This window comes from Paracoccidioides lutzii, assembly GCF_000150705.2.
Source record: "Paracoccidioides lutzii Pb01 unplaced genomic scaffold supercont2.5, whole genome shotgun sequence".
Taxonomy (NCBI): domain Eukaryota; kingdom Fungi; phylum Ascomycota; class Eurotiomycetes; order Onygenales; family Ajellomycetaceae; genus Paracoccidioides; species Paracoccidioides lutzii.
The window spans coordinates 113,438-127,592 of record NW_015440951.1 but is presented as its reverse complement, the minus strand read 5'-3'; the positions used below and the strand labels follow the sequence as shown (position 1 = coordinate 127,592).

General features: G+C 44.4%; 1 protein-coding gene across 1 annotated transcript; it reads left to right on the top strand.

Annotated features, from left to right (window-relative positions):
- Nucleotides 1-11,722: 11,722 nt before the first annotated feature.
- Nucleotides 11,723-12,992, top strand: PAAG_02211 (hypothetical protein; the record flags this gene model as incomplete). The annotated part of the gene is made up of 5 exons (XM_015844572.1): nt 11,723-11,867; nt 12,034-12,073; nt 12,135-12,213; nt 12,302-12,713; nt 12,850-12,992. 5 exons carry the CDS (start codon nt 11,723-11,725, stop codon nt 12,990-12,992), a joined length of 819 nt encoding a protein of 272 aa, XP_015701620.1.
- Between the last annotated feature and the right edge of the window lie 1,163 nt (nt 12,993-14,155).

Sequence of the window (14,155 nt, the reverse complement as noted above, 5' to 3'; positions counted from 1 at the left end):
TACTATGCTAGAAAAGATAGAATTTCATGCTTACTGACTGAACATCTCACTCAGTATTCATAATGTCTTTAATGTAAAGCTTCTACATGTTGTGATGACAGATTCTCTGTCTAGTCAGAGGCAAACTGACTGGCAGTCACCTGCTATAGAGACTCTGAAAGGATCTGAGTTTGAGATTGAGAAAATTCAAAGTGAACAAATCTACTGAAGAAAAAAGCAATACTTTGTTAAATAAGTAGATTGAGCTGAGTCTATGTGGAATGACACAAGTCTCCTACAAGAAATGAAGGCCTTGAACACTTGGGAGGCCTCTCAGCAGACAAAATTAGGTGTGAAGAGAGCTTTAAATAGTTGTAAAGACATGCAACAAAGAGGAAGAAGAGGAGTATTATAAGAAGTTGAACCTCTAGATTTGCTCTGACTGGCTGACTCAGCCTAGCCATTGTTTGCATGTATGCATGTGATTATGCTATGCAAGCTTGCTTAAGCTTGAGTTCTCATCTCATACTTTTCTTCCCTTTCTCAAGCAATTCATCCTTGTTATATAGGAGGACTAGCCTCTAGTTCTTAAAGCTTAACCCTTTACAATTACCAGCCACGCCTGTGTGGCCTGGGACTCATCTAATGATCACTCTGCTCTGAGTGGTCAATGAGAGTCTATCTCTGCTCTGCTAGACCTTTATGACTTTCAGAAACTGTGTGAAGACCTGCTGGCTAGAGGTGTTTGACATAGATTCAAGAGCTCATGCTATCTTCAAATTGTCTAGGCAAATGTAGACATTGCTAGCAAACTTCATCTGAGAAGAGATGATGACTTTCTTTAGACTCTGCAGAGCTGTCATTGTCTCTGCATCAAAGATCTCTACTTTATTCATTGATAGATTTTCTGTGGAGATTAGACAGTATTCACTATCTCAGCATATAGCTCATTCTGCATCAGTCACACACTGAGAATGCTCTATCTGTGAATCATCAGTAAAGATCATCAGATTCAGAGGATTGTATTGTTGTAGCCAGCTCTTAAAGTTTTGTGCTGTCTATTTCTTTATGCAGTATATCTCATACTTAATCTGCAGATCTTCTTTTCTGAAAAATCTCATTCAAGAGAGTGTGAGTAGAGGGTCATGTGCTTCTATTCTACCAGCATGACTAGACACTCTAGACAGATATGTGATATAGAGCTTGATGATAGCTACTTTATTAGAGTGCCTCACTAGTAAGTGCCTCTTGTCAAGCTTTTTGATTCTTACTGTAAATACAGCATGCTGGTTGTCTAGTGTCTCTTTCATTGGCATGATTTCTAGCTAACAGTATAGAGCTGAAATGAGTATGGTCTTGTAGACTGGCAGTGCCTCTTGCAAAGCATCTCTAAGGGCTAGATCTAGCTTTCTGACTAGGCAATTCATTCAATTGGAGATTTTCTTTTCCTTCTTCATTCATGTGGCTTCAGGCCACCAGGCCTTTACTTCATAGCAGAGCACAGAGAGTATACAGACCTGAATGAATTATCTAAGCAATTGTACTGAGGCACCTCTTACTGTGTTGCTTAGTGTCTATATGTCATTAGACATCTATCATGCCTTAGCTGCCATGGTCTCTATGTGTTTTTTGAAGCTCAGTTTTCTATCTAGTCAGATTTCTAGATATCTTATGAAGCTTTTCACTGCATTTGCTGTAATAGAGTGAGTGTCAGATGTTGTTTCAAAATCAATTGAGAGATTTGAAAGGATTCTGCACTGTGTGAAGTGTGCTAACTCAGTTTTAACAAAATCAAATGTTAGCTCTTCTTTGCTGGCCTAATCATTTAACATCTTGAAATTCTTCTGAAGAGTAACAACATTCTCTTCAAGAGTGATTCCAGCACTAAGCAGTTCTAGATCATCTGCATAGCCTGAGTGTGCACATTTTCTTTATATAGTTTCTAGAAAGAACAGAGGCTGAATATACAGCATGAATAGAATAGATGAGACTGGTGAGCCTTGTGAAAGCCCTGCTGAGATATCAAAGAGCTCTTCCAGGAGTTCATCCAATCTGATTCTGCCTGTATATTCTGTTATGAAGCTTTTCACTCATCTAATTAAATTTGATAGCCAGTCTTGTTCTTGCAATCTCTGCAGCATTCTTCCTCTGAGTACAGCATCAAAAGCACTTTTGATGTTCAGAGTAAGAAGAGAGACTACTTTTTCATAAGCTCAGGCTTCCTCTATATCATGAACTATCATTGTCATTAGGTCTGAGGCAGTCTACTCAGTGAGAGCTTCAAAATACTGAGAGTGAATAATCTTCTCTTGTATAGCTGTTCAGACCAGTCTACAGATTATCAGGCATTTCAGTCCCTTCCTCAACATTGAGAGAAGGGCTATAAGTCTGTAGGATCATGAGAGTGTTGAATCTCTGTTGATCTTAAACAGCACAATCAGTGTGACATCTTGAAAGAAGATTGAGTGTCAGTCAATTCTAAGACAGGCTCTGAACAGTCTTTTCACTGATATCTTAATATGTGATCATGTTTTTTGTAGCACCTCTGTTGGCACTTCATCAGTTTCTGAAGTGATATTATCTGTGTTCAGCAGAGAACTTTGTATCTCATGTGCTGAGACAATAGAAAATGATAATTTAACAGATGATGAGTTGAATTAGCTAACTGGAATATTCTCTCTGCTTGCAGTCTTCTGTAAGAGCATCTGTTGCAGAAGATCTCTTTTCTCTCTAGAAATTGTCTGTATTAGCTCAGTCTCTTCATCTACAAGAGGAAGAGAATGAAAGGAGTCAGTTGAATAAACTCATTTGATCATCTTAAAGATATCTTTTTCTGCTGAGGCCTCTGCTATCTTGTCTCTCCAGTATTCTCTCTTGACTTTCCTGATGATTTTGACTACATTGCTTTTTGCTTCTCATAAAAAACTAGAGTCTAGATGCTGTGTCTGATGTAGTTTTGTCACTGCTTTCTGACAATTCTCATTCCATCATGGCTGACCTGTGCCTTGCCTGGTGCTCTTCTTGATGAAACTTTCCAGAGAAGCTATTAGTGCATCTGTGATATCTTTAATCAGAACATCCAGCTGATCTGTATTGAGATACTCTGAGATATCACATAGTTTGTCTAGTTTTGACTTATAGGTCTTCAGTGTTTAGTTAAAGACCTTCTCATTCATGGTGTCAAGACAGAAAAAATGAGGTGGTCTGTCAGGCCTTGTACCCTGTGAAAGACTAATTTTGATGAGAAGAGTCTGATGATCAGAGAAGATATAAAGAAATCTGTCCACCTGTGTGTCCACTTCTTTGATAACTAATTTCAGAGTGGCTCAGGCCAGGTCTATCATGTTATACCCATGTGTGAAAGTATCTGAATTCATGATGAGAGTAAAGTTGAAATTCATGATTCATTGCAGGAATGATTCTGTTCACATGCTTGGAGGCACTTCTGATTGCCACATGAGATGCTTGATATTGAGATCATCAGTGAGAAGCAACAGAAGTGCTGAGACAGATTAGAAGAGAAGATAGTTCACATCTTGTTCAGAATTCTCTGCACCTGAAGATGCATTGTATATGTTGACTGTCTGAAGCTGTAGATCTCAGACCTGTATATGCAGCATGTAAATGTTCTAGTTTTCTGCTCAGAGATCTGAGACTGCATGAGCATAAATTTGTGAGTGTTTACACACATAGATGAGAATCTGTGACTTTCTATCTCACTTTTCAATTGAGGCAAAGCAGTTGAATGCTGAATGCTTTTTAGAGATGCATTGACTTAAGTTTCTGTAAATTCAGAGTTTCTGTATGAGAAGAATATCAGTCTTTCTTTCAAATGCTAGATTGAGAGCTGTCTTGTGTGCTGAGCTCTCTTTTTCTACATTGACTTGCATAATCTGCAGAAATTGTGAAGATCTAGAGTTTTTCTTCATTGAGTAGCTGAAAGAAGAGTGTTGTTATGTGAGATAACATGTTGAGTGTTGCATTAGATGTTGAGTTGAGCATCATGCCTAATGCTGTGCCTGATGCTGTGCTCAATACTATGCTTGATGCTGTGTTTGATGTTGACATGAGATTAAATTTACACTCAGTAGAATCATTCAATCTCAGATCTGCTGATGAATCTCAATCATCACATTTGCTGTTACTTGCTTTAGTCAAGTATGTCTTACTCTGTGCATTGTGAATATTTCTCAGCTGATTTCTTGAGTGTCTTTGAACAGTCTCATTTTTTATCTTTGATCTAATGAGATAGAATGAATCATCTGCAGCATGTGATTCAAGACAGTTAGTGCAGTGATTGAGACATTTACATACTTCATTCTTCTTATGACAGAATGAATTTTCTTTCACATGATTCTTAAAACTACATTTTTTGCAGTGAGAAATGTGAAAACAGTATCTTTTTTAATGAAATTCTCAGTATTTGCTGCATTATTATATTTTGATCTTAGATATCTTTCTGATCACTGATCTTTGATATTTATATAGTTTCACTTTTGATGACAGATTTACTGCTGTCTATTGTGAAAAGTGTAATATAAGAGTGACTGTTGAGTTTTCAGAGTGTATTTTTATTCAGTGACTCTGAACAAACTTGATTTTAATTTGAAGTGTGAATTCTTCTGTTATGAATTCTGCTGAGAGACACAGAGTTTCATCATTATAGTCACTAATCTTCATAAGTAGCTCAGAAATCAGACAGATGATTCAATGTTCTTTCTTCTCTATCTGAGCATTGATGAGAGTGGCTGTTAAAACATTCTTTTTGACTAGCAGAGTCTTCATATCTTGCAAGCTTCTAGAAATAATGACAATGCTTATGAGAATGACTTGAACTGCTGTAATGACTGCTGTCAAAGACTCTGATAGTTCAGTCTTCAGCTATCTAAAAATAGTAATTGAGCTTGCTTTGTGAGCTAGATAATCTGAAGACAGATGTGTGAGAATTCATGATGTTTTTTCTTCTCTGAGATTATTTCTAAGCAGAAGTTTCTGCAGTATGATTGCTGATGTTTTTGTTACATTGATGCTGTCTGCAGCTGTCTTTGTATAGATAGAAGCTCTTGCATCATTTGCATCAGTGAAGTCAGCAGACTTGATTGTGATGAACTGCTTAGCTGATTCTAGACTTTCATTGTATCAGTTCTTGACTAATGTCTTCACAGTGACTTCAAGGACCAGTGCTTTTAATAAGTCTTTTGCCTTCATGACATCTAAGTCTTCTTCAATCTGATCAAGCATATTTGCAGCAGCTAGTGCTTCTGCATGGGATTTCTGTGCCTCAGCCTCATGGGCAGCTAGGAGATCACTAGTCATCAGGCCATGTAGGTTGAGACATATTGATATGACATTTCTGCTCTTTGAGCTGCCTGCTGGTGTAGGAGAGCTTGGAGACTCCATGTCATTCAGTTCACATGTGCAGCAGGCGATTGGGGTGAGGAGATGAGGTCTCTTGGATGGACAGTGTATGGGGAAGCAGATGCATGTCAAGGCTCAGGACATGTTCAGTGTTGTTGGGGGGCTGGGCGCACTGGCAGCACTGCATCAGCACACCATCAGGCTTGCTGCCTGAGGGGATGGGAGAGAGCTTATAGGGATGTGATCAGGATTGATTAAGATGTTTTTTTTTTCCAATTGCAATGGTTGTTGCTCATGGACTGCTGTGAGAAATGAAGATACGTTAGTTAGTTTGTGTGTGTGTGTGTTTTTATTTAACGCCCGGTTAGTCCACGTGCCTTAAGGGCACGTGATCTAGTAGAGTCCGCGTCGAACTATAGGGCGGGTAGAGCTACGCCCGTAGGCGACTACCTATCTAGTAGCTATCTTACAAATGAGGCAAAAATGGGTTGCGTATTGCTGCACCGGCAGAGCCCATGGGTCGGTTGCCATAGAGCAGAGGTTTTGAGAGGTTTTAGGTTTGTGGGAGGGAGGTAGGGGAGGCGGATAGGAAGGAAGGCAAGGAAGGAAAGAAAGGAGAGGAAAGAGAGGAAGGAGGAGGAGGTGGTGAGGAAGACGGGGGCAAGACAGAGGAGAGAATGGTCTGTGGGATCTGATCTGGAGGTGCGCGACGGCGCATTGGACAGATATTCTGATAGAAGGCTGTTTCTCTTAGCCAGTTATTGAATTCTAGGGCCCCACGCGAGGTTGCCAGTGTCTCACGGAGATTGTAGATAGGCCGGCGCTGCTTTGCTGCTTTTCTTGCAAGAGTGCAATAGTAGAAATGTTCTGGAGTTTTGCTATGTCCGCACCGGCAGTAGCACTCTGCATCTTCATGCTTAAGGTGGCTGTGGTAGGCTGCAAAGTCTCCATGACCTGATCGGGCGGCATAGAGCTTTCCTAATGTGAAGCGTGAAAGTTTTACCTCTGTTGAGGCTCTCTTTAGTGGGATCTCCAGCTCCATATAGCGTTTGGGCCGATTTTTGGCCCAGTAGTTCTCAAAGGCCCGTGTGGTTTGTTCCATAGTGTGTCACTTTATATAAGCTAGAGTGTCTATGCTGTCAGGTTGAGGTACCATGCTTGCACTTGCTGCCTGCGCTGCAGCTGCTTTGGCTTCAAGATCTGCCTTTTCATTACCAGCCACGCCTGCGTGGCCTGGGACCCATCTAATGACCACCCTGCTCTGGGTGGCCAATGGGAGCCTATCCCTGCTCTGCCAGGCCTTTATGGCTTTCAGAAACTGCGCGAAGACCTGCTGGCTAGAGGTGTTTGGCACAGATCCAAGGGCTCGTGCTACCTCCAAATTGTCTAGGCAAATGTAGACATTGCTGGCAAACTTCGCCTGAGGCAAGGTGTGGCTTCCTTTAGGCCCTGCAGGGCTGCCATTGCCTCTGCGTCAAAGACCTCTGCTTTTATCCATTGGAGGTTCTCCTGTGGAGATAAGACGGGGTTCGCTACCCCAGCATATAGCCCATCCTGCCCCAGTCGCACGCTGAGGGTGCTCTATCTGTAAACCATCGGAAAAGACCACCAGATCCGGGGATTGCGTTGTTGAGCCAGTTCTTAAAGCGGCCTGCCTCATACCCAATCTGCAGATCTCTTTCCTGGGAAATCTCATCCAAGGGGTGTGAGTAGAGGGTCATATGCTTCTATCCCACCAGCATGACTGGACGCTCTAGACAGACGTGTGGTATAGGGTTTGGTGGTAGCTACTTTATTAGAGCGTCTCACTAGTGGGTGCCTCTTGTCAAGCTTTTTGATTCTTACTGCAAATACAGCACGCCGGTTGTCTAGTGTCTCTTTCATTGGCATGATTCCTAGCTCACGGTGTAGAGCTGAAATGGGTGTGGTCTTGTAGACTGGCAGTGCCCCTCGCAAAGCATCTCTAAGGGCTAGATCTAGCTTTCTGACTAGGCAATCCATTCGATTGGAGATTTCCTTTCCCTTCTCCATTTGTGTGGCTCCAGGCCACCAGGCCTCTGCTCCATAGCAGAGCACAGAGAGCACACAGGCCTGAATGGATTGTCTAAGCAGTTGTACTGGGGCGCCTCTTGCTGTGTTGCTTAGTGCTTGTATGCCATTAGACACCTGTCGTGCCTTAGCCGCCATGGTCTCCACGTGTTTCTTGAAGCTCAGTTTTCTATCTAGCCAGATTCCTAGATATCTTATGGAGCTTTTCACTGCCTTTGCTGTAATAGAGTGAGTGCCAGATGTTGTTTCAAGGTCAATTGAGGGGTTTGAAAGGGTTCTGCGCCGTGTGAAGTGTGCTATCTCAGTTTTGGCAAAATCAAATGTCAGCCCTTCTTTGCTGGCCCAATCATTTAGCAACTTGAAATCCTCCTGGAGAGTAACAACATTCCCTTCAAGAGTGGTTCCAGCACTAAGCAGTCCTAGATCATCTGCGTAGCCTAAGCGTGCACGTCTTCTTTGTATAGTTCCTAGAAAGAACAGAGGCTGAATAAACAGCATGAATAGAATAGGTGAGACTGGCGAGCCTTGTGGAAGCCCTGCTGGGATATCAAAGAGCTCTCCCAGGAGTCCATCCAATCTGATTCTGCCTGTGCGTCCTGTCATGAAGCTTTCCACCCATCTAATTAAATTTGGTGACCAGCCTTGTTCTTGCAATCTCCGCAGCATCCTTTCTCTGAGTACAGCATCAAAAGCACCCTTGATGTCCAGAGTAAGAAGAGAGACTACTTTTCCATGGGCCCAGGCTTCCTCTATATCATGAACCATTGCTGCCACTAGGTCTGAGGCAGCCCGCCCAGGGAGGGCTCCAAAATGCTGGGGGTGGACAATCTTCTCTTGTATAGCTGTCCAGGCCAGCCTACGGGCTACCAGGCGTTCCAGTCCCTTCCCCAACGTTGAGAGAAGGGCTATAAGCCTGTAGGATCGCGGGAGTGTTGGATCTCTGTTGACCTTAGGCAGCACAACCAGTGTGGCATCTCAAAAGGAGGTTGGGTGCCAGCCAACCCTAAGGCAGGCTCTGAACAGCCTTTCCACTGATACCTTAATATGTGGCCATGCCTTTCGTAGCACCTCTGTTGGCACTCCATCAGTTCCTGGAGTGGTATTACCCGTGTTCAGCAGAGAACTTTGTATCTCATGTGCTGAGGCAACAGGAAAAGGTAATTTGACAGATGGTGGGTTGGACCAGCTAATTGGGATATCCTCTCTGCTTGCAGCCTTCTGTAAGAGCACCCGTTGCAGAAGGTCTCTTTTCTCTCTAGGGGTTGTTCGCGTTCGCCCAGTCTCTTCATCTACAAGAGGGGGGGAATGAAAGGAGCCAGTTGAATGGGCCCATTTGATCATCTTAAAGATATCTTTCCCCACTGAGGCCTCTGCTATCTTGCCTCGCCAGTATTCTCTCTTGGCTTTCCTGGTGGTCCTGGCTACGTTGCTTTTTGCTACTCGTAAAAAACTAGAGCCTAGGTGCTGTGCACGATGTAGTGTTGTCACTGCTTTCTGGCAGTCCTCATTCCACCATGGCTGACCTGTGCCTTGCCCGGTGCTCTTCTTGGTGGAACTTTCCAGGGAAGCTATTAGTGCATCTGTGATACCTTTAGCCAGGGCATCCAGCTGATCTGTATTGGGGTACTCTGGGAAATCACATAGTTTGTCTAGTTTTGGCTTATAGGCCTCCAGCGTCTGGTTAAAGACCTTCTCATTCATGGTGTCAAGACAGAAAAAATGGGTTGGCCTGTCAGGCCTTGCGCCCTGTGGAAGGCTGATTTTGGTGAGAAGAGTCTGGTGGTCAGAGGAAGTGTAAAGGGATCTGTCCACCTGTGTGTCCACTCCTTTGATAACTAATTCCGGGGTGGCCCAGGCCAGGTCTATCATGTTATGCCCACGTGTGGGAGTGTCTGGGTCCATGGTGAGAGTAAAGTTGAAATTCATGGTCCATTGCAGGAATGGTTCCGCCCACATGCTTGGAGGCACTCCTGGTTGCCACACGGGGTGCTTGATATTGAGGTCGCCAGCAAGGAGCAACGGGAGTGCTGGGACAGACCAGGAGAGAAGACAGCCCACACCTTGTCCAGGATCCTCTGCGCCTGGGGGTGCATTGTATATGTTGACTGTCTGAAGCTGTAGACCCCAGGCCTGTATGTGCAGCATGTGGATGTCCCGGTTTTCTGCCCAGGGGCCTGGGACTGCATGAGCATGGATTTGTGGGTGTTTACGCACATAGGTGAGGACCCGTGGCTTCCTGTCCCACTTTTCAATTGGGGCAAAGCAGTTGAATGCTGGATGCTTTTTGGAGATGCATTGGCTTAAGTTCCTGTGAATCCAGGGTTCCTGTATGAGAAGGATGTCAGTCTTTCTTTCAAACGCTAGATTGAGGGCCGTCTCGTGTGCTGGGCCCCCTTTTCCTACGTTGACTTGCATAATCTGCAGGAATTGCGGAGATCTAGAGTTCTTCTTCATTGAGTAGCTGAAAGGAGGGTGTTGTTGCGTGAGATGACGTGTTGGGTGTTGCATTAGATGTTGGGTTGGGCGCCATGCCTAATGCTGTGCCTGATGCTGTGCTCAATGCTGTGCTTGGTGCTGTGTTTGATGTTGGTGTGAGGTTAGATCTACACTCAGTAGAATCATTCAACCTCAGGTCTGCTGATGGCCCTTGACCACTGCATTTGCTGTTACTTGCCTTGGCCAAGTATGCCTTACTCTGTGCATTGCGGATATCCCTCAGCTGGTTTCTTGAGTGCCTTTGAACAGTCTCATTCTTTATCCCTGGTCTGGCGGGGCAGGATGGATCATCCGCGGCATGTGGTCCAAGACAGTTAGTGCAGTGATTGGGGCATCCACATGCTTCATTCTCCTTATGACAGGATGGATTTCCTTTCACATGATTCTTAGAACTGCATTTTTTGCAGCGAGGGACGCGGAGGCAGTATCTCTCTTGATGAAATCCCCAGCATTTGCTGCATTGTTGTATTTTGACCTTAGGTGCCTTTCTGATCACTGGTCTTTGATATCCATATAGTTCCACTTTTGATGGCAGGTTTACTGCTGTCTCTTGCAAAAAGTGTAATATAAGAGTGGCTGTTGGGTTTCCAGGGTGTATTTTTGCCCAGCAACTCTGGACAGGCTTGATTCTGGTTTGGAGTGTGAATTCTTCTGTCATGGATTCTGCTGAGAGACGCAGAGTTCCACCACCATAGTCACTAATTTCCATGGGCAGCCCAGGAATCAGGCAGGTGATCCAATGTTCTTCCTTCTCTATCTGAGTATTGGTGAGGGTGGCTGCTAAAACATTCTTTTGGGCTAGCAGGGCCTCCATGTCTTGCAAGCTTCTAGGAATGATGGCAATGCCTGTGGGGATGGCTTGAACTGCTGTGATGGCTGCTGCCAAAGGCCCTGGGAGTTCAGCCTTCAGCTTTCTAAGAGTAGCAATTGGGCTTGCTTTGCAAGCTAGATGATCTGAAGGCAGGCGCACGAGGATTTGTGGTGTTTTTCCTTCTCTGGGGTTATTCCTAAGCAGGGGTTTCTGCAGTATGGTTGCTGGTGTTTTTGTTACATTGGTGCTGTCTGCAGCTGTCTTTGCGTAGGTAGGAGCTCTTGCATCATTTGCACCAGTGGAGCCAGCAGGCTTGATTGTGGTGGACTGCTTAGCTGTTTCTAGACTTCCATTGTACCAGTCCTTGACTAACGCCTTCACAGCGGCTCCAAGGGCCAGTGCCCTTGATAGGCCTTTTGCCTTCATGACATCTAGGTCTTCTTCAATCCGATCAAGCATATTTGCAGCCGCTAGTGCTTCTGCATGGGATTTCTGTGCCTCAGCCTCGTGGGCGGCTAGGAGATCGCTAGCCATCGGGCCACGTAGGTTGAGGTGAATTGGTGCGACATTTCTGCTCTTTGAGCTGCCTGCTGGTGTAGGGGAGCTTGGAGACTCCATGTCATTCAGTTCACATGTGCGGCGGGCGATTGGGGTGAGGAGATGAGGTCTCTTGGGTGGACGGCGTATGGGGGAGCAGATGCGCGTCAAGGCTCGGGACGCGTTCGGTGGTGTTGGGGGGCTGGGCGCGCTGGCGGCGCTGCGTCGGCACGCCATCAGGCTTGCTGCCTGAGGGGATGGGAGAGAGCTTATAGGGATGTGATCAGGATTGATTAAGATGTTTTTGTATAACGATCAGAGAGTTGTACGTTAGTTAGTTACTTGTTAGATAACTAAAATAAGTAGTTATTTAACTCGCGACTGCCACGTGACATCCATGCAATCGATCTTCCATGTGGGATCTGGCTCGAAGAGCCCTCTCCCTAGCGGCTTGCGGCGTGCAGCACAGATCGAAGCATCGAAGCAACGGTCATGACAGACACAAGCGCCTCACATCTGGAACCATCCACCGCGTCGTTTGTAGAATATGAGCAGATCATCCTCTTCGGCGACTCCATCACCCAGGGTTCGTGCAGTCAGCAGGAGGGCTTTGCTTTTATGCCCGCGCTTCAGCATGGTGGGTTAGATTCATGCCATGCCATATCCATATATATATATATATATATATATCTTATCCTATCTTGGTTTGGTAGTGCGGTGCATATGGAATTGAAATCTGGGGGATCTTCTCTGTCTTACTATATCTTAGACTCCTCCGCTAACCAATCTTCTGAGTCATACAGACTATGTACGGAAATTCGACGTTATCAACCGTGGCTTCAAGTATTACTATACCCTCTGTTTCCGAACATGAATGATTCCCGTTTTCCTAACAAGCAAGCAGTGGCTATACATCCCAGCAGGGTCTAGAAATCCTCCCCAGCTTCTTCCCATCACCCCAAAAGGCTAAAGTTCGCTTGATGGTAACCATCCCCCCTTACCCTTCCCTTTCCTCCCCTTCATCCCTGGTCACACATATATAACATTTGCCATTCCTAACAATTCTTGTAGACCATCTTCTTCGGCGCCAACGATGCCGTCCTCCCCCCTTTCCAACAGCACGTCCCCCTCCCCCTCTACAAAATCGGCCTCTCAAAAATCCTCACCCACCCCCTCATCCAAAATCACCACCCGGAAACAAGGCTGCTCCTCCTAACCCCGCCGCCCATCAATGAGTATCAATTAGAACCCGCCGCAGCCGCAGAAACACAATCTGCACCAGCACCAGCACCAGTCATCCGCAAAGCGGACACGACAAAGCAGTACGCAGAGGCATGTCGGGATGTCGGAAGGGAGCTTGGAGTGCCTGTTGTGGATACATGGGCTGCGTTTATGAAGGAGGCCGGGTGGGAGGAGGGGGAGCCGTTGGCGGGGTCCAAGAGGGCACCGGCCAACGTGAGGTTGGGAGAGTTGTTGTCGGATGGTATGTGTATCTTTTCCTTATCTCTCTCTCTCTCTATATATATATATATAGATAGATAGATATGGGAAAAATGTGCAGTCAAAGCAAGGATGTATTGCTAACATTTCTTTACTTTTGTTTTTCTTTTCCTTGGCAGGGCTCCACTTTAGTCCGGAGGGGTATAGAGTTATGTATCGGGAGGTTATGAAGGTGATTCGGGCGTGTTATCCTGAACTCGCGCCAGAGAAGGTCCCTATGAGGTTTCCGGGGTGGGAGAAGGCGCCAACGGGGGTTTTGTGAACTGAAACAGTGGGAAAATTTGGGTGTTCGATTTACTCCTCTATTGATGGCCCATCTTTACCAAAATAATAAAGGAAGGTGTTCGATCCGATGTATTCGGATTTCTGCAGGGGGTAAAAATAGATGGGTATCAGTGTGAGCAACTACGGTTACAGTTACGGCATGGTTACGACTCTGGTTTTACATCAAACAAAATTGTTTGAGAGTTAAGAAGGGCAATTCTTTTCATGAACTCATAGAGAACACGAGTTTTGCCGGTTGCACGTGTGGAGGGGGCATCTGGACAAGTTTGATGGAAGTCCATGTGTGTGGTAAAGTTGATGATTCTTTCAGGAGTTAACTCGGCCCTGGCATGCTGCATGTGGCGGCATAGTATCTCCGGGAGAGGAAGAACGCCTGGAGGGCATGAGAGATTCTATACAGATGTTGAAGACGCTCCCGTTGCTTACTGAACTAACTCGAATGAAGCATAGACCGGAAAAGTTAGAACGAGGGAGGCAGCCGCAGGGATAGCTTTCAGGAACGAAATCTTGGGAAATTGAAGAGGTCTGAAATGAGTATTTGCAAGGTGAGGTGTGGTCTCGGATTGCGACCGAATTGAGAGATAGATATAGAGATATAGAGATAAGATAGGGGGTATTGAAAATGGTGTATATACAAACCCATGTTTTTGTGGAAATTAAAGCTATGCATGGCTGTTTCCTGTCTGTATTTATATTCAACTTTGTAGTGAATATGGACGGCTAATAGCACTTTATAAACCATTGTTGAATAATATTTAAATATAATTATAACTAACTAGTAAATAAATAACTAGTTAAATAAAAATTAAAATTAAAATAAATTATTTAATAATAATAATAATAATAATAATAATAATAATAATAATTACAAAAAATATTAAATAAAAAATAAAATAAAAAGATTAAAATTAACTATAAGCAGTTTTCAATCAGCTATAGTAACTAGTTAAATAAAATATTACCAAGTAACCTGGCTGCTCACAGGCCTAAGAATAATATATCCTACATAATTGCTATATATGAAATGTTGTCAAATTTGGGTTGGGAAGTTGGGCTGGCTCTAAGCAGTTGATTAGTTTGTCCAACTTAAACAGTTAAAACTAGTTTGTTAGTTAGCACCCCAGATTCAATTCTGATGCC